Here is a 24,538-nt window from a genome sequence, read left to right on the forward strand (position 1 = left end):
TGGTCTGGCTTGGCCAGTGTAGCAGACCAAGGTAGTATGCTGGGTGTGGGGAGGTCACATCTGAAGCAGCCAGAAGGAAACATGGAAAGGCCATTGCTCCCCCATTTCTGAAGCCACCAAAGCCCCAGCTGCAGTGTGGGAAATAGCTTTGCTCGCGTTGCTTCTTGTGCAATTCCTTTCTGTCCTGCTGGCCGTTAACTGCTTGCACGTGTCATACCAGAGCAGACTTGTCCTTTTGTCATCTGTCTACTAACCCCTTCCCAAACTGAACACAGAAGAATCAGCCTCTCTTTATCAATGCAGTTTATGTTAGTTTTTAATTGCACCCATTTAAATGACACAATGACACCCATTTAAATGACAAAACAGAAGAAAACCTCAACTTTCTACGTTTTTGATTGGGGAATATAATTTTTCCTCTTCTCTTGAGCCTTCACTTAGCATTAGTAAACAAGACAAAACAACCAAGTAAAAGGTAATTAAAATAGAAGTACACATGACAATGGTTTCAGGTAGCTCTGATGAAGTGTAAGATTTCCCATGCTTCTAACATAAATTTCATTAATTCATTAATTAATTTCATTTTTCATTTTTTCTTAAAGAGAAGGACGTCGCAAGAGATGTCAACGACGCTGTTTGTTATGAATTAGAACCTTATACCAAGGGTGTGGTTTCTGTGACTCCATATACAATCAACAAATATAATAGAACAATTATGGGAAAAACTGGAAGACATAACTTCACAACAAGATCAGCAAGTAAGTTTCTTGTTTGCTCGCTGTTATGAACAATACTGCTTAACACAAGGAATATGTACTTTCTTACTGTACTTCATTGTATTTTATATGGTACTACTACTAGCCAAGAAACTGATTAACATTAAAAGAATTTTATTGACATTCATATAATTAGTGTTTCTCTTTCAATTACTTAATGTTATTCTATTTTTAATTATGCATTTAGTATTAGTATTATGTTATATATACTAGATTTTTTTAAAAAAATCTACATTCATTTGAAATTCTTGATAAGATTTTAGAAAGCATTGTGTCTAAAGATTGAATTCTAAAGAAAAGATTCAAATTAAATAAAAAGAGAATGAAAAATATGAACTTTTTCTTTGTGGCATGAAAGCTACAAAGACATGCAGACTGTACCTTCTGTTCTGCAGTTGCCTGTTTGCTTAAAGCAGAGCTGCATTACTCAGGCTACACCAATACTGTTGGCTGTACTGGGTTTTGGTTAGTTTGGATGTACGCATATGCAGTCAGCTTCTAAGATTCCACATTAGGTTAATGCCAAATGTGTGCCAACCCTTATGCTGTCAGAAAGGTCTGCGCATCTTTTTGGGACTATACTTTCAAAAACTTAGCCCTGTTGTCCTGATTCTTTGCCATATATGTTCAATTCATAGAACTACAAGAAAAGCTAAAAAACCTCCAAACCCAACAGACTTTTAATCTTCAGATGTAGAGCCTCATACTGCTTTAATTCCTTCTTTGAGAAACAAAACCCAAAACCACTCAAAACCCCATGTTTATGTAATTTCTTCTGGTACTTTTTTTAGCTCTAGTTCTTCCACCTCCAGACTCAGCTAGTATAGACATACAACTATAGGGAAACTATAATGGTTTATACCTGGTAAGATACTAAATTAGTATTCCCTTTAATTCCACTGAATAAGAAAAAGATTTTTATTTTTAAAAAAAGATAATATTATTTTTGTGCTAATGATGTAATGATAATTTAAAGTGGTGACTTCTTTCCCTAGTAGCAGGAACAAATAAATCTTTTGTTGCTTTTAGCACTCTGAAAAGTGTATAGAAATGGATATATAAGAACATTAAATCTGACTTCTGTTTTTATTATTTGGGTTTTTTTGTTAAGCTTGGGAAAATACAGGGGCTTCTGGCAGACTATTCTTTTAAATTTGAATCCTACCTTTCTGTGGAATATACAGAGCATTTTTATGCATTTTTGTAGACAATCCATTAAAATGTTGGAATCTCCCTATTACTCTGGGTCATGATCATGATTTTTCTTTGTATGACAATCTGGTTTGAGCATATCAAACTTTGGAGCCCCCACTTTCTGCAGCTCCACTCATATTTTAATAACTCAGGTGAAGATTACAGTCCACAATATAAGTTTATGGGTCTGGAAAAGGGAACCACAGTTCCCTTATTTTTTGAGAAAATAACAAGCTGCTTGCCTTCATGAATTAATGGTATTTGTTAAACCTTCTCCAACAGTTACAGCAATTGATAACATGATCAAGCAGACAATGGAAGAATTTTATGGCTTCTTAAACAAGAGAATATATCAGTGGAGCACAACTCCTCAGAAGTAGAAAAAACCTACATTTTATAAAATATTTTTTCATCTTCAACAAACACATTGCCTCCAGAAATGCTCACTTTCTCCCTGTCACAGGTCTTTCAGTATTATGCTGAATAGGAATCTAACAAATCTGCCCTGTGAATAAAAATTAGCAGATACATTGTAATCACACACTCAGACAAGTAAAATACCCTGCCACTCCCCACATGGGATATTTCATCTGCTCATAAAGCATCACACATCTTAGCTCTTCATATGAAGAAAAAAGCAACTGCCTTTTACTTTTCTTTTTTTAATATGCTAGCTTGCAAATTAAAGTGATTTTTTTGAAGAAAATTTCCATGGTGGTGTTCTACTGAAATGTGGCTAATGGAACTGCCTTACACAGAAGTTTATTTACTTTCTGAAAGATTTTATAAGCTCTCAATAGAAGTCCCTTGGGCTGTGCCCCAAGTCTGAAACCCATTTGCTAGAACATACAAAATTAGAGTTAGAAAACGCAGATTAGATTTAACAGATTCCTTATCATTAAAAAGTAAAATGTTTTTGTGGTTTTAGGCCAGCCTTAAGACAACATGACAATTTAAGCCAAAGGATACTATTCCAAATACTAAAATATGCTGGTAACTCCTGGTAGGAAATTTCTTTTACAGAAGTTTTGAAACATACACTCACACACAAAGCTGTTTGCTCCCGTCTTGTCTGTTCTCCCATGTTTCTCAAATGAGAAAGTGATGTCAGATTCAAGAGAGAGAGTTGCCATCATATTATCTTTGCAGGCTGGCTGTCAGTAGAGCTCTGATCTTCCCAGCTTTTTCAGTTCTGCTTCACATCTTTTCCAGTTCTGATAAGCCTACAGTTAACTCAAAATTGATTTTATTTATCTTGTTAAATTGGGACTGAAATTTTTAAGGGAAAAAATGTATGAAATTATTAAGAGAGAAGGTAACAAACAGACATGAACATGTACAGCTGTTGGAATGTTTGGTTTGAAGTGATGAGAATAGAACCAGTAACACTTCTTTTGTGAACAGAACCGGACCCAGTGACTGAAGTTAATGCAAAATTGACAGCTGATAATGCTGTCCAAATTACATGCAAAAAGCAACAAGTGTATGGACCAAAAACAATATTTGAATTGACTTGGGAAAATAATGGAGAAAAGAAATCCAATAATTGTGATTTTAAAAAAGACAATCTCTTGTACTTGAGAACGTATACATTTACGGTAAGTAGGCTTATTAAATTAAATATAAAAATATTGCTGTATTTTCATTGTTTAAGCATATTATACTTGATTTTAGGAAAAGAGGCAAATATAGTGGCAAAGGAGTTAACCTGTGGATCTGGAGGCCACAGATGCAAAGAAATAGCTATTACCTCAGAAATAAAATGCATATGTGCCTAGCCTATCAATCAGTCCCTTGTGTGCTATTCCACATAGGTTCTGACAGAATGAAAAATACAAGGTGAATAGATTGTTTGCATTTGGGACAGAGAGAAATTTGGGGTTTCCATAAGTTTTAGAATAGTTTCTTAAGTATAACTGATATTTTAGTGTTTATAACACATTTCATTTAATGAATGTGTCTGTCAATCAGAGGATAAATATGGGATTTAAGTCTTGAGATAATTGCTCAGAAAGAAATTGTGCAGAATTTTTCACTGTGAAGATTTTTGATGTCTCAGGGACTAGTTAGTGTAAACCAGTTCAGATCCTTTCAGGTGTCCTTCCATCACTCTTTTACAAGCCAGTCTTTGTTTCTATACAAAATATATCATCTTCTCTTTATAATCTTCACTTTCCTGAAGGTCTCCTGCTACCTTCTCTTCCTACAGGCATTTCACCCTTTGGGCATTTGTTGCTTGCAAAGCCAATGGTCTGTGTGATCCCCTTAATGTGGCCAGTAGGAATATTTTTTATATTCTGATAGCTGCCCTCAGTAAAGTTTAGGTAAGAAAGTCCCCAGTAGGAATGATGTAGTTTTAGTGCTTTTAGGAACCAGTTTCACTCATTTCCCACAATCTTTTCCTCTTTTCTCTGTGTCTTTCTGAGAAAATGCAGTATCATTTTGATACTACTACTTGAGTAATCTAGGTTTTGTTCCAAGGCTTTGTCAGTATCTGTCCAACGGATTCTTCTCAGAGAGCTTTGTATTTGGAAAATAAAGATGAGGTAGGAGAAAAAGATGCTTGTGTTGCCCCTATAGTATGAGACCCCTGCACTCTTGTAAGCTTTTTTATATACCACTTGCAGTGAGTGGTATGCTATAGAAGAAATTGGCTTCTGCTTGGCTCTAAACCCTGGTTAGAGCCCTATTTTTCTCAATTCTTCTCAAAAAAGAGAAAGTTTTATGGTCTTAAATAGTAATGAAAGGATTCTGGGTCAAGTTACAGAAGGCTCAAGAAAAAAAACCAACCAGATCACCCGAGAGTTGGTGGATGTCACAATTCCCTTCTCTCTGCACACTGAATTGTTTGGGGAATAAACAGGAGTCTACCCAGCATACTTTTTGGTTTAGTGATATTTTTACCCCGACTGCTGCACTAGGTTTCTGGCTTTTGTTATTTGAGAAGCTTCTTGCTAATTTCTGCCACCTCTACTACTTCTCTGGATGTTGCCGCCTACCATGGCTGTCTTCCCAGGTGCAAAATTGAGAAACCATCAACCCCTTGAACACATCGGCCTTTTAGAGCAGAGGGTGGGAGCTGGGACACAGTCCTCTGAGTCTTCCGGAGAGGTTTCTCTTAAGGGATCGGGTAGGCTCAGTAAGAACTCAGCCTGCAGTCACCAATGGTGCTGAAAGCCTTTCTCCTCCCCTTTTGGATGATTTGCAGCAGAAGAATATTACTAGTAAAATCCCTATTATTCAATCCTGTTAGTATTCTTCACTGTTTAGTATTACATTTTTAAGTTTAATTTTTCTTCACAAGAAAAGTGTGAAATATTTGATGTACAAACTTCAACCTGCCTATTAGGTCTGATAGGAATTTCTATTAAAGAAATTTAAATGACTGGATAAATGTAAAATATACTATGAAATATAAACACATCTAAACAAAGTTAGTATTTTAACACTAGTTAAAATACCCAAAAGTTAATGGTGTAAGAAAGCAGCTTAGTTAAAGGTTTATTTTGACTTCTATAATTTAACCTTTTATTAATTACTTCCCATACAGGAACTTGTATTACAATGTCCAATTCAGTAGACTATTTGTATGTTTACTGTTGAAGCAAATAAAATAATGACATTTTACTACATATTGTGTGGTTATTTTTTGGATTTGGGAAATTTGATTTTGATTTGATAAGAGATAAATTTGATTTTTTCCTTGAGATACACCTGATTCTGATTTTGTAAAGTGTATATCCTATTTCACTAATTTTTTTCCCAGTCATCTACAGATTTTTGGATCTAGATCTTGCTATAACTTAGATGGAAACCCAAGCTGCACTATAAATGCCTATACAAAGATTCATACAACAGATCCTGCTGTCAATGGCGCTAATTTGTGGAAAATAGATGGATGTATTTTGAATATCCATTGTGTTTTGCTTTTAAAAAAAATGCAGAAATTTTTCCTTGTTAAATCTTAATATCTCTATTATTCTCACCCACTGCACGCAGATCTTAGTGTCTAATGGAGAACATAAAGGGCAACCGGTAACGAAGAGTATAAGAACCAGATGTAAGTAAATATATGCAGCATTTTTACTTTTAGACTTTAGCATAGTATAGAGTAATACTGTAAATTGTGAATTCCATTATGATTGCTCATAAGTAGAAATTGAAACTGCCTCTTTTTATAGTTAATAGCCGATCTGCATTTGAAAAAATAATATCCTCATTCAGCATTAATGTAACAGTTCCTGTTGACAAGTCATTGACCATAATTCAGAATTATTACACAGCTGTGGTTTCTTCAGGAAAAATTTATATTGCAACTAGAAATTAATTTCTCTAACTTGAATTATTCACTTTAGGATTCTTTTCCTGTGTTCAGATCCTGCATTTCAGGAGCTGAATATCTGTGACTTGTCAGGCATCCCCAGCTCCCAGATTGGGAACTGCTGAGAGCTCCACTGCTCAGGTGTACAGGTCACACAGAGCAGGAGACAACCATGGTAATGCTGAACCAGTGAGTGAGTTGTGGCATTTTGACAGGTGGACATAAGGAGTTGAAATGAAAATTTTCTTAGTGAGGAAATAAAATTCCCTCCTTTTCTGTAAGCTTAAAAGTTTTGGGCACTTTGGAATACCAAACTTAAACTAAACACTTAAAACTCATTGTTTAGTTCTTTTACAAAAAAAAAAAATAATAAAATAAATCAATAAACCTTTGTTCTAGGAAGTACACAGGTTAAAAAAAAATAATATTTTTTAAAATGCCATTAATTATATATTCAAGAAATAATAAATGTATTCTTTTTTTGTTGCTAGATAATTCTAAAGCCCTGATTATATTCTTGGCGTTCTTGATCATTGTGACATCAATTGCTTTAATACTGGTTCTGTACAAAATCTATGATCTTCACAAAAAAAAGCTTGGGTAAGCTTCACGTTTCTCTCCCTCTCTTATATAAATGGGGAAGGAGGCTTTCTGTTTTTCCACAAGATTTCCCAATGGGTAGTGCAAGAATGTTCCCAGTATTTCATTAATACTGGGAAAAGACATCCTTTTCTCTTTTAATCCTTTTGAAAGAAACTCAATTTTTGGTGGTTTGTCTGGAAATGCAAATACAATTAAATGGATTTAAAATTTTTCTGCTATACCCTTCCTTAGGGCACAGAAGAACTGATCTGATAGAACAAAATGTTTTGTTACTAGTTTTGTGAAAAAATATTCACAAATATCTGGAATACCTTTCCTTCATGATTTAAGTTAAAAGTAATGAAATTAATACACACTCTTGGAACTCTTTCAAATGCTTATTCACCCAAAACAGTTTCTCAGGGAGTCTTTGTTTAATATAAGTCATCTCTAGGTAGGACAGTGGATTGCAATAGAAGAATGGTCAGTACCTGCCCTGACGACTGTGCCAGAGCCCTGGAAAGCCAGGCTGACTGCTGCTGTTGCTGCAAAGGGAGGTGGTGCAGTGTGTGAGGGGGCATTAGCTGCTGGTAGAGGTGGAAGAGTTGTGGCAATTTCTTTAGAAACCTCTCAGCCCTCTGGCAACAGCAGAATTTGGGGACTCGTCTCTTCCAACCCCTCGTTTTCCCCTGCTCTTCCTCTTAGGTGTACAGGGAACTGCTCATGCTCAGATGCAAACTGTTATGCTTAGGGAAGAAAAACTAAATTTTCTTGTACAGCTCCAGAGAGTCTGTCTTGTTCTTAGCAAGGCTACTTAGCATTTAAACTTAATTTCATTATATTTTAGGTATGTGTTAGTTTTTTGTCACTTATTTAGCAAGAGAAACAAAGGTGGTATGAGCAGTCACTCCAGTGAAGAAATTAATGACATATTTGCTACAGGTGGTATAGACAAATTAATGCAAGTGGTAAAGTCGTCTGATGTTTCTCCCTCTTGCTTCTCCCTCTCAATAGTGCTCAGAGTAGGAAGTCAAGCACCGCAACCACCTAGGCATAGGGCCTGTAAGTCCCAGTTGTAGCACTCTTGTTTCACAGCGAGCTTCTAATGTGATCATTATGAGTAGTCTTGGTGTTTACATATGAAACTTATATTTAACTCATTATCATATCTGTGTCTTACTAGTCAAAGCTTTTACAGATGCTTTTGCTTCTTACAGCAATTCTTCTGAAGGCGTGAACCTTGTTGCAGGTAAGTATCTTTATATATTTAGCAAGTGGAGATAAAGTTAGTCACGTGTTGTTGCCACCTTTGGATTGTTTACATTCTAGGTTCTATACATAGATTACAGATATCAACATGGCAACACCTCATTTGGAGAAAATACTTCAGTAAATACATAGCAGAAGTATTTATACTTAAATGAACTGAAAGGTTATTAGTGTTTGAAAACCTCTCATTTATTATTTAACTACAAACCCAATTTTTTTATCACAGAATCTCAGAATTGTAGGGGTTGGAAGGGACCTTCAGAGATCATCTAGTCCAACCCCCTGCTAAAGCAGGTTCACCTAGAGCAGGCTGGACAGGAAGACATGCAGGCGGGTTTTGAATATCTATAGAGAAGGAGTCTGTTATCCCAGACAATGGTTGTGACATATTTAACCCTGAGAGTAAGTTCAGAATCAAATCAGAATTTAGTTTTCCTGTGCACCTTTTTCAAACAAGAATTTAAACATAAGCCAATTGTTTTTTACTGTAAAATTTTGAAGGCTTTCAAATCTCAAAGACTGAAACCTAACATTATCTGCAAGTTTTTGCACATTTCAAAGCCTACAAAGAAAGACAGAATCAGTCACTACCAGAAAGCTTCAAGAAAAAAATAATTTATGACATTCAAGAAATTAACTACATTAAATGGGAAGTAATACCGTGTTGATATTCAAATCCATTTACTTAGGCACACGGTTGTTAAAAAACATATCTTTTCAATGTAAATGAAAAACTAATAAATGTCTAGTTAGAGATGTTAAAACTTGTTCAATCATTACTTTATCATTGAAGATAATATTACAGATTATTGCAACTCAGAGAATAAGCTGGAGAAAATTTGGAAAAGTAGGCAATATATGTTTTTACATTTGTAGGCTGTTTACACAGTTTTACGAGTGATGATAAATGATCAAAATTGATGTAGAGGGCAAGGCCATGTAACTGCTGTGGGTATTGGGGCTGTTGCTGTGACCTGAATGTGACAATGGCCATGTTGTACAAAAGCGCTGTTAATGCAATGTCCCAGCATGTGGCCTCCTCCTGAGGTGTCTCCAGTCGGGCAGCAGAGGTGAACAAGTTCTAATATTCCCAGGGCCTGTTTGCTCACAGCTGGCTCAGACAACACAATTTTTTTTTAAAATAAACACACATATAGTTAAAGAGATTTGTCCTTTTGGTACTTTATCTGACAATTTGAGAATCACATTTACTTAAAAGTAATGCACATTTTCAAAGTCAAAAATGATAAATGTTCAACATATTTACACAGTTAAAGATGATGACAGGCAACTTCTGAACATAGAGCCAATACCTTCAGAGCAATTGCTGGACATGTACAAGAGGAAGATTGCTGATGAAGGAAGACTTTTCTTGGATGAATTTCAGGTTCGTCATTGCCTCAAAATATACCAAGATTTGTGACAAGGTGTTTGAAAGAATTCTGTTCAAGAGCACAACTGAAGTATATGCACTGGGTATAAATAAATAAAATAAAAAAAGAAAATCTAGAAAATTGAGTGAATTCTCATCTAAGGTCAGAAAGGCTTCAGTTAATTTTGCTATCAAACTCTCATTATAAGATGGTGGTATTTTCTTTTTTTCTCTGAAGGTGTTTTTCAGCAAAAGTATAAAATACACAGTCTAAATACTTCCCATTCTAAACTACCTTTAAATGCATATTTTTAATACTCTCCCTTACTGCATAGACATGGGGATATAAATAATATATAATTGTGGAGATATAAATTATTTATATTAAGGGAAAAAAATGTTTATTTTAAATGTAGGAAATACATGAAATAGTATCATGTGAGACAGAATGTTATCTTCCAGACTCAATAGTATCAAATTTCTTCCATATGCATTTGACTGTCAGTAGAAGCTCTTTTAAATATACATTTACTTAATAAAAGAAACATTGTATTTTACAGAGTATTCCTAGAGTTTTCACTAAATTTTCAATAAAGGAGGCCAAAAAAAGCCAAAATCAGAACAAAAACCGTTACATTGATATCCTTCCATGTGAGTATTTGTTACAATTTTTGCATGTTTTATAAATATTTGTTTTCTCAGTGCCATAAGATAATATAATTATTTTGTTTCAAATGATTTAAACAGATGATTATAACCGTGTTGAGCTCTCAGAAATCCCAGGAGACCCAGGATCAGACTATATCAATGCAAGTTATATTGATGTGAGTGACTTCTACTTCAAAAAAGTCTTAGGCACTATTGAAGAAATTCTGTAGTCTGTACATTTCATGCATCAAATGCCTTTGAAGATTTCCATTTGAGTTCTTTCCATCTTTGTAATGCATTCAGTATTATTGGACTGTTGCATATTGAATTTATTTTTAAAATTGCAAATCTTTTAAATTGTTTGTGCTTCCTTTCTAAAAGTTGATAACATTGTACTTTTTATAGGGCTTTAAAGAAACAAGAAAATACATTGCTGCACAAGGTAATTTTTAACCTCAAAAGAGTATGTTTTCTTTATTCACCCATTTTTTTTCGAGAGTAGTAAAAAGTACTAGTAAATTTAAAGAAAAACTGAAAATATGACATTTTGAAATTTAATATGAAAATGTTACCAATGAGCTTTTGCTTAGGGAATTTTGTGAAGATGAATAAATTGTACTTCAAAGGCAGATTTCTCATGGTGTATAATTTTACACCGAAAGTTTTCAGATTTCACAGCTGGGCACTAAAAGGGTATAGGAGGTTTTTAAAATGCTGTATCCTAATGGCAAGCAGTCAAAATGAAATCAAGTCGTGTGGCTGTTATTTGTGTGAGCTCTGGTTAGCTTTTCAGACTGCATGGCTAAGCATGTCAAGAAGGCAAGTGTTTTTTCATGTACTTGCACTCTTTGAAAAACTCCCTTAAAATACCTCCTGCTAGGCCCCAAGGATGAAACCACAGATGATTTCTGGAGAATGATCTGGGAACAGAAGGCAACAATTATTGTCATGGTGACTCGCTGTGAGGAAGGAAAGAGGGTGAGAAATATCCATCCATCCATCCATCCATCCTTCCATTAATACATCTTTCCATCCTTCTTTTGTCTGAAATAGAATGGGTTGCTGTGCTGTGGTGAATTACTTTTTCTTCTTAGTACTTTTTTTCATTCTTTGTTGTTCTCTTGTTGTGGCAGAATCTATGTTGGAAAGCATGCCAAAATAGTGTTCCCTTATGGAATTACTACTCTTATCAGAAAATGTCACTTTAGTCACAGCTGTAAGTAGCAGAGGATGAGATTCCAAATTACAGCTAATAAACCCAGAGAAAGGCTCAAGGTAGAACTCTAGCTCCTTACAGACCTGTCATAAAAAGTATGGTTTGTATTTTTCTCCTGTCTATTATTTTCTGATATCCTGGCAACATCCCCAGTAAAAGCTAGACAGAATATTTTTTTTTTTTATCCATTGTCTTTGCCCTTCCTTTAACTGGAAGGTTGGATGCTTCTGGCTTGCTTTTGTTCCTTATTCCAGGTACAGCAGGAAGAAGGGGAACTGCTGTTTTAACTGCTTTTAAAGATGAAAAGGTTGGCAGCATGCAGATTTACTGCATTCCCAAGTCGATGTTATAGCCAGGCAGGAGCAACGTCCCTCATGAAGACTGAAAAAGTAGCCATAAAAGCAGCTAAAAACTTTTCTACAGGCTTCAACAGCAACAGTAGCTGTTCACTATTTCAACTAGTGTACAGGATTTTTTCGCCACTTTATGTGGGTGTAAACTTCAGGTCAGAGATCTGAATTGTCAGATATTTGGAATTATTTAGCGCTGACATCCTAAGCAGTGACAGCCTTTTCAGGAGACAACAAGACTTGTGAGAAGGTAGAAATACTATACTGAGTTGCTGTCTATTTTAAATCAAACTTTCTTATAGCTCTCAGCTTTCTGCCACTTTGCTGTCATGCCACTCACCTAGCTTCCTATCTTCATAGAACAAATGTGCCCAGTACTGGCCATCAATGGAGAATGGTTCTGCAACATATGGGGACATCATTGTGAAGATCAATGAAAGTAAAACGTGTCCAGACTATATCATTCAGAAACTACACATCACAAACGTAAGTTGATTCAAATGTGCAAGACTAACTGGAATTGGGGGGTCTATTTGGAGTCTGTAAGTATCATTGAGAGATCATTGAGCACCTGAGGGAACTGGAATTGTTTAGCCTAGAGAAAAGGAGACTGACGGGAGACCTTATCGCTCTCTACAACTACCTGAAAGAAGGTTGTAGAGAGGTGGGGGTTGGTCTCTCCTCCCAAGTTACAGGCAATAGGACAAGAGGAAATGGCCTCAAGTTGCACCAGGGGAGGTATAGAATGGATATTAGGAAAAATTTTTACACTGAAAGGGTTATTAAGCATTGGAATGGGCTGCCCAGGGAAGTGCTTGAGGCACCATCCCTGGAGGTATATAAAAGACAGGTAGAAATAGTGCTCTAGGGACACGGTTTAGTGATGGTTTTTGTCAGTGTTACGTTGATGGTTGGACTAGATGATCTGAAAGGTCCCCTCCAGCCTAGACAATTCTATGATTCTGTCCTTTTAAGTGGAGAAGAGTCATCTATCAATGGAAGATACTCTGCTGCTTTTCCGTAAGCAGCATATAGTTTAAGAGAAAACTTCTTAGATGGGTCATCCCTTACAAGAAATATGTTAGACATATTTCCCAATTTAAAAATGTATTTTCCTTCCTGGAATCTACATTTAAGAAGAAACTGTTAATATGCTGTTAAGTATGGAAAACTAGTACGCTGTGGTTTCCTTAGATATTTAGCTTGTTCTTACATAGAGAAATTTTATGGGTTTGGTGTATCTCAGCATAACCTTCTGCAAGTAAAATCAATGTGACTCATAGAGCACCATTACCTACCCTCACGACAATAGTACAGTGGGACAATTGCAAATTCTGGTAATCTCGAGTGCATTTATACACATAAGTTTTAAAATTACAGTTTGGCTCTGTGTAGAATCATTAAGGCTGGTTAATGGCTCTCTTTTATACATCTAAAATCACATTAGTTGCTCTGTGTGTAATTGAGAACAAGATTTGCTGTCTAAGGCTAAATGCTCCTTTCAGGCCCTTTGCAAAAATATATCAATGAGGATAAATGGAGCATAAGTCATAGATAAAAGCATTAAGACTCAAAGAGTAAATCTGCTGGCAGATCTTCAGCAAAATAGCAAAGCAACAGACTCCACTCCTCTTGATCCATGATTACAGCTGGAAATTTCTATTCTGCCTTTTTCCTGTTCTTCTGGGCATGTTTAGTTTGGAGAAGAGGAGGCTGAGGGGAGACCTCATTGCCCTCTACAACTACCTGAAAGGAGTTTGTAGAGAGGTGGGTGTTGGCCTCTTCTCCCAAGCCAGTAATGACAGGACCAGAGGAAATGGTGTAAAGTTGCGGCAGGGGAGGTTTAGATTAGATATTAGGAAGAATTACTTTACTGAGAGAGTGGTCAGGCACTGGAACAGCCTGCCCAGGGAGGTGGTGGAGTCGCCACCCCTGGAGGTATTTAAGGAATGTGTAGACATGGCACTTCAGGGCATGCTCTAGTGCCTGAGACTGTTGGTTTGTGTCTGTTTGTGGGTGGGTGTGGTGTGTGGTTGTGGGTGTTTGGTTTGGTTTGGGTTTGGTGTTGGTTTTTTTTTTTGGGGGGGGGGGGGGGGTTGGTTTTGTTTTGGGTTTTGTTTTGGTTTGGGTTTTGGTTTTTTTTTTTTTGTTGTTGTTGTTGTTGGTTGGCCTCGATGATCTCAAAGGTCCTTTCCAATCAAGAAGATTCTGTGATTCTGTGATTCTTCCTATTAATGCATGTTGCATTACAATTTACTCAGGAAGAAGTCTGATTAAAAGAAAGTTGTAACTCAGTGTGTAAGACAGTAAGAATATCAGGCTGTTAAGAATTAGCTATTAACAGATATTGCTCTGTAACTAGGACAATCTGACATTAGAAATGAGAGATTGCTGCAGGTTGCGGACTGATATTTTTAGAGCTGTCTGCTTTCTGTTTGGCTGACATCATATTAATGTAAATAAAACTGATCTTGGTTGTGGAATTTAAGAGTGGTCCCTGGTGAGAAAGTGGAGGCTTGTGCAGTTCTGGTGGAATAGCGATGTATAATTTCTGAAACAATGGTAAATAACTGTATGAATAATTGTGGCACAACTGGATAATTCAACTTTGAGTAAGAATTTGGGGGTTAATTGCTGGGGAAATGCCCGTATAGCCATACTAAAACTTGGCCAGTAAAAGAATGCCATTAAGAGGTCTTGCTCACTTTGTTTTTTATAATAGTGGTTATCAAAATGTATGTCCTCTCTTTTAATGTAGCACCAACAGTTGAAAGTAGGACTCAAGACTTAACATGCTTTCAGCTTTAATCAAGAGACTTAGGAGAATCAGTGTCATTGAAAATCATAGGTTTTCCTCTATCTACTTCTAAACCGTAGAAGTCTGAGTTACAGTTTAAATGTCTTTTTTTTTTTTTTTTTTTTCTTAAAATCTGTTGTACCCTCAGCAGATTACTCCTAGGAGACATAAGAGAATTACCAACCTGTATTCCTTGAAGTAAGCAGAGCCAAGTTGTTTATTAATAGATTGGGGAGACCTATTATACTCTGGATCATAGGCTAACCTGAGAAAAAAGTATTTTTAGCAACACTTTGAACCTCCTGCTTGTCCTGTGTTGGAGGCATTGTGTATTCCTGATTCATGGACATTTTTTAATGAATATTGAATATGAAAAAGGTTTTAAGCTGAGAGACCATTGGGTTTACAACATTGCAACACAGTGATTGAAATTTCCGTTTCAACATTTGCCGTTATTTTTCTTCTGCTTTGTATATCTGCACTTGATTTTGGCTTTGTGTGTACGTGTATATATATATACATACATATATATATATATATATAAAAAACCCAAACAACTTCACTTTGTCTAGGGAAGAGAAAGGACAGCTGGAAGAGATGTCACTCACATTCAGTTCACAAGCTGGCCAGACCACGGAGTCCCTGAGGATCCTCATCTCCTTCTCAAACTCCGACGCAGAGTTAATGCTCTCAGCAACTTTTTTAGTGGCCCCATAGTGGTTCATTGCAGGTAAATATATATATATATTTAAATTATGTTAATGTTAAATGAACGTGAAATGAACAGGGAGCTGGTAAAGGTATTTGGCTGATGCCAAATTTTGTTACGTGATTACTTGAGAATGAGGCAGCAAATATCCATAAAAAGGCCTGTTTTCTGAAGGTTATTCAGGTCGATAAAATCTGAGGACACATAGACCTTTGGACTTTTGGAAAGCAGACAGATAAATGTGAGACTACCCTGGCCTTACTGTCAATAAAAGATATTCAAAATACAAACTCATCATTGTTTGTGTTGCCAATTAATTTACAGCAAGAACTGTTTTCAGTTGCTCCATATCCCGTTGTTACACATTTTCACTTTCGCTCTCGCACTGACTGCTCCGCTCTCAGAGTGGGACTGGGAGATGCCATTCCCTTCAATAACCAAATCCCTTTGTGCTTTGCAGTGCTGGTGTTGGGCGCACTGGGACGTATATAGGAATTGATGCCATGCTGGAGGGGCTGGATGCAGAAGGCAGAGTGGATGTTTATGGCTATGTTGTGAAGCTGCGTCGGCAGCGGTGCCTCATGGTTCAAGTTGAGGTATCTTGCTAAAACTCCTCTCACTTAGGACTTTCCTTTGCTAGGGCTTCATCAGTATTTCTCAGAAGTGCACTGCTCAGTCTTGGCTACTGCTACAGTTCAATTGAAGTTCTTCATAGAAAATATGGCTCTGAAAAATATCGAGAGAAAAACTTCCAACATAGTTTTTCAGTTTTAGTAACTTCAACATTTTAAGTTTAGGCTTTAAAAAAAGAAGTCAAGAAGAACATTTTAGATTTGATAATCCAGCTTTGGGCATACAATTCACAACTGGAAAATTGAACTTGCATAGTCAAACTTAATTATCAAATTCCAAAAGCTATCTATCTAGGTGGGATTTTCAGTTGAGTTGAGAGTACAGAAAAAGTTACAGACTGGAATTCCCCTTTTTTAACGTATTTAAGTGTTTTGCAGATCTTTAAAATCAGTTGCATATTTCTTGAGTGACATTAGATTTATTTGCAGAACACTTCATCCAACACGCTAAATGTGCTCCAAAATGTCTTATTTGGAAGCCATTTTGATTTCTAATACTTATATTGAATGTCTAATGTTAATGCTTAATATTATTAACACTTATAACATCATGGGAATAATAGTTTCTTATAATGGTTTTAAAAAGTGATATGATTTTTTTTTTTAACTCTTTAATAACTTCATTTTTAAACGCTTCCAATGGGAAATACCAGTCACAGTACATCCTTATCCATCAAGCACTAGTGGAATATAATCAGTATGGAGAAACAGAGGTCAGTCTCTCAGAACTGCATTCCTATCTTAACAATCTGAAAAGAAAAGATCCTCCGAGTGATCCTTCCCTGCTGGAGGCAGAGTTTCAGGTAAACAAGCATTGCATTCTAGTGCCCTTGCCTCGCACTTGCATTCAAAAGTGCCTTGCACAATAGTCATGAGGAACCGATACAATACACAATAGATCACTTTTGTACTATTTTATTTCTATGGCACAGAAACAGCTTCTTTACCTTCATGAAAAAAGTTGTAAATCAATGAAATTTTATTCCTGCTTTTGATGTTAATATTTTTAACAAAGATGGGGAGCACACAACAATTACTTGTGTCTATGTGCATGATTTCCTGTGCCATTGTGCCCAGTATAGCAGGCATTTTTAAACTATAGTCCAGGTGTGACCAAAGTTTAAAGAATTAAAGTAAGAAGTGAGGCACTGAGAGATGAAGACTGGGTGTGGGTGTCCAGAGGGGACAATGATCCCAGGAAACATTTTAATCAAGCATAATACCAAACATCCTCTTTCTTTAGAGATTACCTTCTTATAAAGGGTGGCGGACACAGAACACTGGGAATCGTGAGGAGAATAAAAGCAAAAATAGGAATGCCAACATAATTCCATGTAAGTATTTTCCATTAACCTTCCCTTATTTTATTTGTTATCTTATGTAAGAAAACCTATTAAATTTTGAAAAAATAAGGACAGTAAATAACCTTACTGAGATGTATTTTATTAATTTCCTCAACACTGTAAAATTAGAAACTTCTCATAAAAGAAGTTTAAAAAGAAGAGATGAGTTTTTAAAAATGTGAATTATTGAGAGAGTTTATTTCAAATAAAGTGGCCTTTATTCTGCAGCCTGTTGTGAAAGGACTGGCCTTTTCCTCTCTATTTTCTCCCCCTGCACATGCAGGGACAGCCCCCCTCTAATGCTATCCCTGAGCAGCAGTGTGGTGTGACAGTGACACTTTGTCTCATGCAGATGACTTTAACCGAGTGCCTATCAGGCATGAAGATGAATGCAACAAGGAGGGTGACCATGATTCAGATGATTCCTCAGATGAGGACAGTGACTGTGAGGAATCAAGCAAATACATCAATGCCTCCTTCATAACTGTATGTATTTAGGGGATCCAATATAAATATTTCACAATCCTTCAGCTAAACCTATATTCTAGCTTGAGCTCTTATTCTCTTAATGGCTTCACAAATAGAATAGCATTTACTTCAATAAGGGAGAAAGATCTGACAGTCAATTGGCAAATCCATTTGTAGTTTTAATCATCAAAATCTTCTATCTGCTACATTTTGCTGCATCTTTTCCCTTTACTTGGTCTTAGACTGTGCAGTCTCAAATAGTGAGACTAAACATAGAAACACTTATTTTTTGCCTGTATGTGTGTTATGTTTAAAACCACTAGCTTTCAGACTGGCCTCATGATGACACGTAATTCTATTGGTGAGCATCTGCCTATGTACAAGTTGATACATATTAATATTTTCCCTGTTAGTGAAATGGGGGTAGAGTTATTCACGTATACAAAACCCTACTAGTGAAAACTGAGGCCATCAGTTTTTTGGTATAATATATAGCTCCAAAAGAAGGAGAGAAGGTATTGGTCACTAATGAAGTAACTGATTTTAATGGAATTAGTAGCTAAATTCTATTTACCTGAATCCTTTAAAATGCTGCACAGTTAGGATATCTATTCAGAGTAAATGTATTTTTCCTTTTGGATAGCTTGGTGTAAACTGACTTGTGCACCAACTTTGCGTGGTATAAACTCAACTTCTTAATGGTCAAGTTAGACAGCTGTGTAGAAATAATTTTTGAGTTTAATGTCATTTGGCTCATAGAATTCTTGTAAGACCATTGCCTACTGTTGTAGGGATGTTTTCCCCGTGAACAAAAGGGTTCATTAGTTTATTTCACTGGGCATTCTTTAAATGACAATGATTTTTGTTGCTTGACAATCACTTTTCAAATAAATTCAAGAAAAAATATTAAAATTTTCTTTTCTAGGGTTACTGGGGTCCGAAAGCCATGATTGCAACACAGGGACCACTGCAGGAAACTATCTGTGACTTCTGGGAAATGGTCTTCCAAAGAAAAGTCAAAGTCATTGTTATGCTGACAGACCTGAAAGAAGGAGATCAGGTGAGGGCATCATCTTGACACTGACATGTTTAGGGTCCTCTATATGCAAAGAAAACACTGCACTGCACTCTATCATTCCCTTCCTCCCGTTAACTGTGTTCCATAGGATGAGGGATTTGGATTTACAACATAATTTGTTCTATTATTTACCTTCTTAATTTACTTTCTAATTAATTTTTTCAGGGAAAGAGTATATGATGCTGTATTATAAAATACAATGACGCTCCTACTACTTTAAAGTCAATACATTCTGTAGGTGCATGTGGAAGTAAAATGAAAAGAGGCTTGAATGGTAAACACTGACTTGTACTTTTATCCATTTTAGGAACTCTGTGCACAGTACTGGGGAGAAGGAAAACAAACATACGATGGAATAGAAGTTCAAATGACAGATGTCAACTGTTGTCCTAGCTATACCATACGTGCATTTGATGTTACACATCTGAAGGTAAAAGCTTCTTTGCAAATTCCAAAAGGAAGTTTTAAATTTGTTTCCCTGTTATAAATTTAATCTAAAGAAAGAGAAGGGACAATTCCTACTGCATTTTCCCCCTGCTCTAAGGAACGGAAATATTTGTATCTTCCAGACCAGCAGCCAATCATGATAAATGCTGTAAAATAGCTCTGATTTCCCATTTAGTGAATTGCTGAGATGGTGGTAGTGGAGTCTCAGGAGGTCAGCTGTCTTTTGTACTTTGAGCAAAGCTTGGATATCTACCTCCCTCATATTCAGGAGGTAGAACTCACATCACCATGTGCAGTTCCTCAGGAATAAATTTTTTCTTTTGTAGATCAGCTGCAATAGATGTACTACGTAAATCTTTATTTTAACCTGAACGTTGACTACCTCTCTACTGATGTTTTTCAGACAAAAGAAACACAGAAGGTGTATCAGTATCAGTATCACAAGTGGAGTGGCTTGGATGTTCCAGAAAACCCCAAAGATTTAGTCAGCATGATTCTCAACCTTAAACAAAAAGTCCCAGTCAGACCAGTCACTGAGGACAACAGGAGTACCCGCAGTGTCCCGCTTGTTATCCACTGCCGGTGAGTCTGAATTCAGCATATACCTTAACCTAGCTCTAAGGTCTGGATATATGTAGCAACCGCAATCTTGGGATGCCTACCTTTTCCCATAAGTCTTTCCATGTGTCTGGAGACTGAGCTCTGCCTAGAAGACTCCTTGAATTGCTCAAGCTTGACCTTTTTGATTGTGATGCTGAAAAGCAAGCATGTCTCTTCGGCAAGCATGGGTGTGGAGTAGGTGGTTAGAGCTAGATGCTCTTGCCTGGTACACATATTTTGAGAAGAAATGCTAGGTCAAACTGCTCTTGTAGCATACTACTAATGAGGATCCAGCAGAGCTTTTAGGTTCATCTCTCCAGTACATGAACCCACTTTTATAGGACCATTTCCAGGAATAGCCTCACATACTGTCTAAACCAGAGGATGATCATACTAACAATTGTTGAGGCTGTAAGTCTGAAGTTTCTAATTTCTCTCATACCTCTTAAGTGGCCACATGAGATCCAGGTAGCCTCCAGATAAGCTGTCTTGTGAGTGTCCTACAGATATTCTTAATTGTAACAATTTCAGTCCAGTAAAAAATGTTTTGGAAATGCAATTCATTATGCAGTCTTTGAAATAAAGAGATTTAGTCAGAAGGCTTGTGATTTTACGTTTTCAATTTACATGTACATTTTGCGTTATCTTCTAGTGATGGGTCACAGAAGACTGGTGTATTTTGTGCTTTAATGACCCTCTTGGAAAGTGCAGAAGTAGAAGAAGTAATAGATGTTTTCCAAGTAGTAAAAGCTCTGCGTCGCACCAGGCTGGGAGTGGTCTCCACCTTTGTAAGTAAATCTTATGAATTACCAGAAAAAATGGTGATACTGCCTATCATGGCCACTAATATCCTCATAACCTTACGTATCATTTCTGCGTAGGAAACACTAATTCTAATCAGGACATCCACAGCTGCTCACCACTACTTGGGAACTGGCTGTTACTGATAAGAATGAAGGAGTCTGTGAGATGTCCAGAGCTACAATTCTGTAACACCTTAGTGGACGGGTGCATATTATAAAATTACAAATTGCATAAATTGATGTTTCTGCAGTTGCTTCAGGGATGTACGTGCACAGTGTCCCTTAAATTCTGTGGAGTTAGGAGGCTAACTCCATTTCACAGGCTAGCAGCCATCAACTTGTTTTTGTTTAAATCACTCCAGAGGAACTGTGTCTTTATGGCATACAAACATTTACTAACAAACCAGACCTAGGTGTCATTGACATGGGGCATGTCATTAGATGACTTTCCTAGACTTCTTACAGTATGTGTTGTTTACAACTTAGGTACTCTAAAAAACATATTTTGGGGACTTTGTGGACCAAGAGGGTACTGAGTGGTAACTTAGAATGTCTGATACAGGCAGTTACAGAGACTATATACACATGGAATCAGAATAAACCATAAAAGCAACACTGTACACCAAAAACTGTGGAAGCTACTTTATACGCAGTCTTTTCTGTTCAACTACGTTACATTTTAAAATTTAAGAAAACAGAGAAAGAGTGGGTTTATTCTTGGGCTCTGAGCATTCCATTCATGCTAACCTCTTCTCTTTGTATTTAAGGAACATTACCAATTTCTGTATGACACCATTGCCAGTACCTACCCTGCACAGAATGGACAAATAAAGAAGAACAGCCAGCAGGAAGATAAAGTTGAATTTTGCAGTGAAGTAGAAAAAACTAACCCGGAAACTGATTTGATCACTATTGATCTTACCCCACCAACGCCAGGGGAAAATGAGGCTCCTGAAGTATGTGGTGATTTTAAGGCTGCAGATAGCACTAAGGGAGCAGAAAGCTCTACAAACGGGCCCACAACTCCAGTTCTAACCTAGAGGCTATACTAAAAAAAAAAAAGTGCTTTTCCATTTGCAAACAATCTAATCAAAATAAGAAGTATAAGATTTCTTCCTCTTCCCATCTTTTTCTTTGAAAGTGCCTAATGTTATATCAGTTTTTCAAAGGTACAAATTTAAAGGAATACTTGAAACTTTTAGAGAGTGACAAAAAACTGTGAAATTTTAATTTTTGTTTAGATTTGCATTTAATACTTCTTCAGAAACCTTTTCACTATTTTTATACTTTTAAAAATATGTACAGTACAATACTATGCTGAGCAGTGGGAAGAAAGTTTTTTGACTTCTGTGACAAGGAGAAAAGCAACTCAGAACAAGATTAGTGTGTTGCAAAAACAGGTCTGTCTTCAAAACTATTAGGAAGTAAATTAACCTAATTGGTAAGCATACATTCTAGCATTTCAGGAGTGATGACCAAGCACTGCTTTAATAATACTCTGTGGAATTTGTGGGACTTTGCCAAACAGTTTTAAGAGTTTATCATCTACATCATGTGGCAATTCCAAGGAATTCAGGCTTATGGAAAATCTGTAAGTCCTCCCATATCAGTGTGGAATAGAAATTTTTGCATTTTTCTAACTTGCCTCAAGGTGTCCTTGTTGCTCCACATATATTAATCTGAGATTTCAATGTTAAACTCGAAGGGTTTGGAGTTTGGCATTTGAATGATTGCAACGATTCTGATAGAAAACACATTCTGTTTACTCTTAGAGCTTAAAATACTGCACGCTTGCACATCTATTTCTTATGCTTACTGTTATTTAAAGGGACTGCTTCTATGAACACATCTGACCTGTTTTCAGAATTGGAAAATACTTAGATATTTTTCTTCCAAACCTTGTAGATTTTTATTGGTACAGAATTTTATTTTTTCATTATGAGGTGTTGTATGTTACAGCTGTGATATTTTTAGTATTTCTTGCTGGATTTTATTCTGCTGTTTCTAGAATAAATAAAAAGGATAATTAATAGTTGGCAATGTGGAAATTATTGTCTATTGGATTCTGCAAACTGATAATTTTCTTCTAAATGCACAGAATATTGTGCTATCCCATAAATCAATAAAATTTACAAATTTCAGTAGGAAAACACACCATTTAATTCTTAGGGAACTGTGTGTGAGCCCAGGTAAGTGTCATGATTCTCTCATTAGAGAGGAAAGAAACTTCATTTTTCTTTTGCTTGAAGTCATTAAAGGAGCAGTCACTCAGCAGATTCAGTCCTCCTAGTTTATCACTGCGTACTCCTCTTTACAAAACATAATTGAAAATACTTAGAGAGCCATGTAAACAACACATACAGTCACACTTGGTTAAAACATTAATTTAATTTTACTCTAGATAAAATATTTAATTTAAAATTATCAGCTCAGACAAGCACTTCCCGGCAGTATTGCATGAATAAATGGCAGCAAACACTCACTGGACGACAGAAAACAACTAATTTTTTTTTTTTCTTCTAGCTACTTTAGGCAATAAAGTAAAGCAGTCAGTGCAGCTACCTATTGTAAAAGTGTGGAGACAGAGAATAGTCACACTTTTAGGAATAACTGAAAATGTTTCCCAAATCAAAAATTAGGCACAAATTTTCATTTGTGTAAATCTGAGGGCACTCATGCGCTTCAGTTCCTTGAAAAATAGTTCTGCAGCTTTTTAAGCTCCTACAGCACCTGGGCTGTAAAAATTCTGGAGGATTTTGTTTTGCTTAAATTGTTTCCTAGAATGATTTCAATGTTCTTTTGACTGCATATTTTTTTAAAAATGCCTGACAGATTAACACTTGATTTGTACATGTATTTTGAAAGAAAAGTCCTGAACTATGTTAAATTTTGCCTCATGCATGTCTTAATTCTTAGCCTAATCAGAGAAATGGAGCCTTACATTAAAACTGCCCTCATTCGCCTAGTGTAAACCACTTATGGAGTAAAGTTCCATACAGTCACAGGGGAATAAACTGAGCTCTTGGCTTTTAATTACTTTCAGATTAAATAACACTTCATACAATTAAATCTCATTAAATCCCAGTGTGAAAATTGAGGGAACCTGTCTTAAGAAGTTCTGATTCCTTCTAGGAACTCTCTATGTATGTACCAGGGATGGTTTTGGCCTTCTCCATAGTCATTTGAATTTCAAAAATCCACAAGGTGGTGACACAGAGCTTGTAGAAGGTGGTCATTATGCTGGATGCTCCATAGTCACTTGGTTTATTCACTTGTAGGCTTAATTTTATGTCTCCCAGGAATGCAGTGAAGCATATTACAGGTGAGGCATGAAGGCCAAGCCAATAAGCTCTGCCAGGAAACTGTTCTGGCTGTTAGGGCAAGAGCATCATTGTAGCAGGCTGGAGACAACATAGCCTTAAAGCTGAGAAACAAACACACAAAGTAAGATGCAAAATTTTTATTTTATCGAGTAGAGCTAAGCTGAACAAAGGCTGCTAACCACTGCCTCAAGCTAAGACTTAGCTGTTGTTTGAAAGTGTTGTATAATCTGAAGTCCAGGATAAAAGTAATTAAGCAAGAGTTCAGCTGGGAGAGGACTTTGAGCAACAAATGAGAGTGATCAAGGGCCTATGTGAGCAAAGGGACTGGATGGCTCCCACAATTTGCAGGGTAGAAGCTGATAGAAAAGTGGGCATGGAAAAGTGACAGTGCTGCGTTAGTGGAGTCCGGTGTGGGAAGACAGGAAGAGGAAGGATCCCAGAGTCTCCACAAGATTCTTCTTGGGCAGGTAACTGCAGTGGGGAATGAATGGCGTGTTCGCTTTTGTTTAGATTTTTATATGTTTTCTTGTGCTCTGTAATGAAAAAAAGGTAATGATATTAAAATCTGTTTCAGAGACTGTACATTATGAAAATCAGCCACGTTGTGATT

General features: G+C 36.4%; 1 protein-coding gene across 4 annotated transcripts in view; it reads left to right on the top strand.

Moving 5' to 3' along the window:
- Nucleotides 1-22,650, top strand: part of PTPRC (protein tyrosine phosphatase receptor type C) — a 65,852-nt gene extending 43,202 nt beyond the window's left edge. For 3 of the 4 annotated variants that reach the window (XM_074151294.1, XM_074151292.1, XM_074151291.1), the window contains 21 exons: nucleotides 603-758; nucleotides 3,375-3,568; nucleotides 5,970-6,030; nucleotides 6,783-6,891; nucleotides 8,091-8,122; nucleotides 9,414-9,529; nucleotides 10,075-10,165; nucleotides 10,262-10,338; nucleotides 10,568-10,604; nucleotides 11,043-11,140; nucleotides 12,089-12,214; nucleotides 15,098-15,255; nucleotides 15,695-15,830; nucleotides 16,520-16,669; nucleotides 17,110-17,200; nucleotides 17,562-17,695; nucleotides 18,603-18,737; nucleotides 19,063-19,185; nucleotides 19,606-19,784; nucleotides 20,455-20,590; nucleotides 21,373-22,643. In XM_074151294.1, the coding sequence (XP_074007395.1) occupies nucleotides 603-758; nucleotides 3,375-3,568; nucleotides 5,970-6,030; nucleotides 6,783-6,891; nucleotides 8,091-8,122; nucleotides 9,414-9,529; nucleotides 10,075-10,165; nucleotides 10,262-10,338; nucleotides 10,568-10,604; nucleotides 11,043-11,140; nucleotides 12,089-12,214; nucleotides 15,098-15,255; nucleotides 15,695-15,830; nucleotides 16,520-16,669; nucleotides 17,110-17,200; nucleotides 17,562-17,695; nucleotides 18,603-18,737; nucleotides 19,063-19,185; nucleotides 19,606-19,784; nucleotides 20,455-20,590; nucleotides 21,373-21,645 (2,612 nt within the window). In that variant the 3' untranslated portion in view covers nucleotides 21,646-22,643. Of the gene's footprint in view, nucleotides 1-602; nucleotides 759-3,374; nucleotides 3,569-5,969; nucleotides 6,031-6,782; nucleotides 6,892-8,090; nucleotides 8,123-9,413; nucleotides 9,530-10,074; nucleotides 10,166-10,261; nucleotides 10,339-10,567; nucleotides 10,605-11,042; nucleotides 11,141-12,088; nucleotides 12,215-15,097; nucleotides 15,256-15,694; nucleotides 15,831-16,519; nucleotides 16,670-17,109; nucleotides 17,201-17,561; nucleotides 17,696-18,602; nucleotides 18,738-19,062; nucleotides 19,186-19,605; nucleotides 19,785-20,454; nucleotides 20,591-21,372 lie in introns of all 4 variants that reach the window. The other variant, XM_074151293.1, reaches the window with a different exon arrangement.
- The last annotated feature ends 1,888 nt before the right edge of the window (nucleotides 22,651-24,538 follow it).

Source organism: Numenius arquata, chromosome 8, assembly GCF_964106895.1.
Source record: "Numenius arquata chromosome 8, bNumArq3.hap1.1, whole genome shotgun sequence".
Lineage (NCBI taxonomy): Eukaryota > Metazoa > Chordata > Aves > Charadriiformes > Scolopacidae > Numenius > Numenius arquata.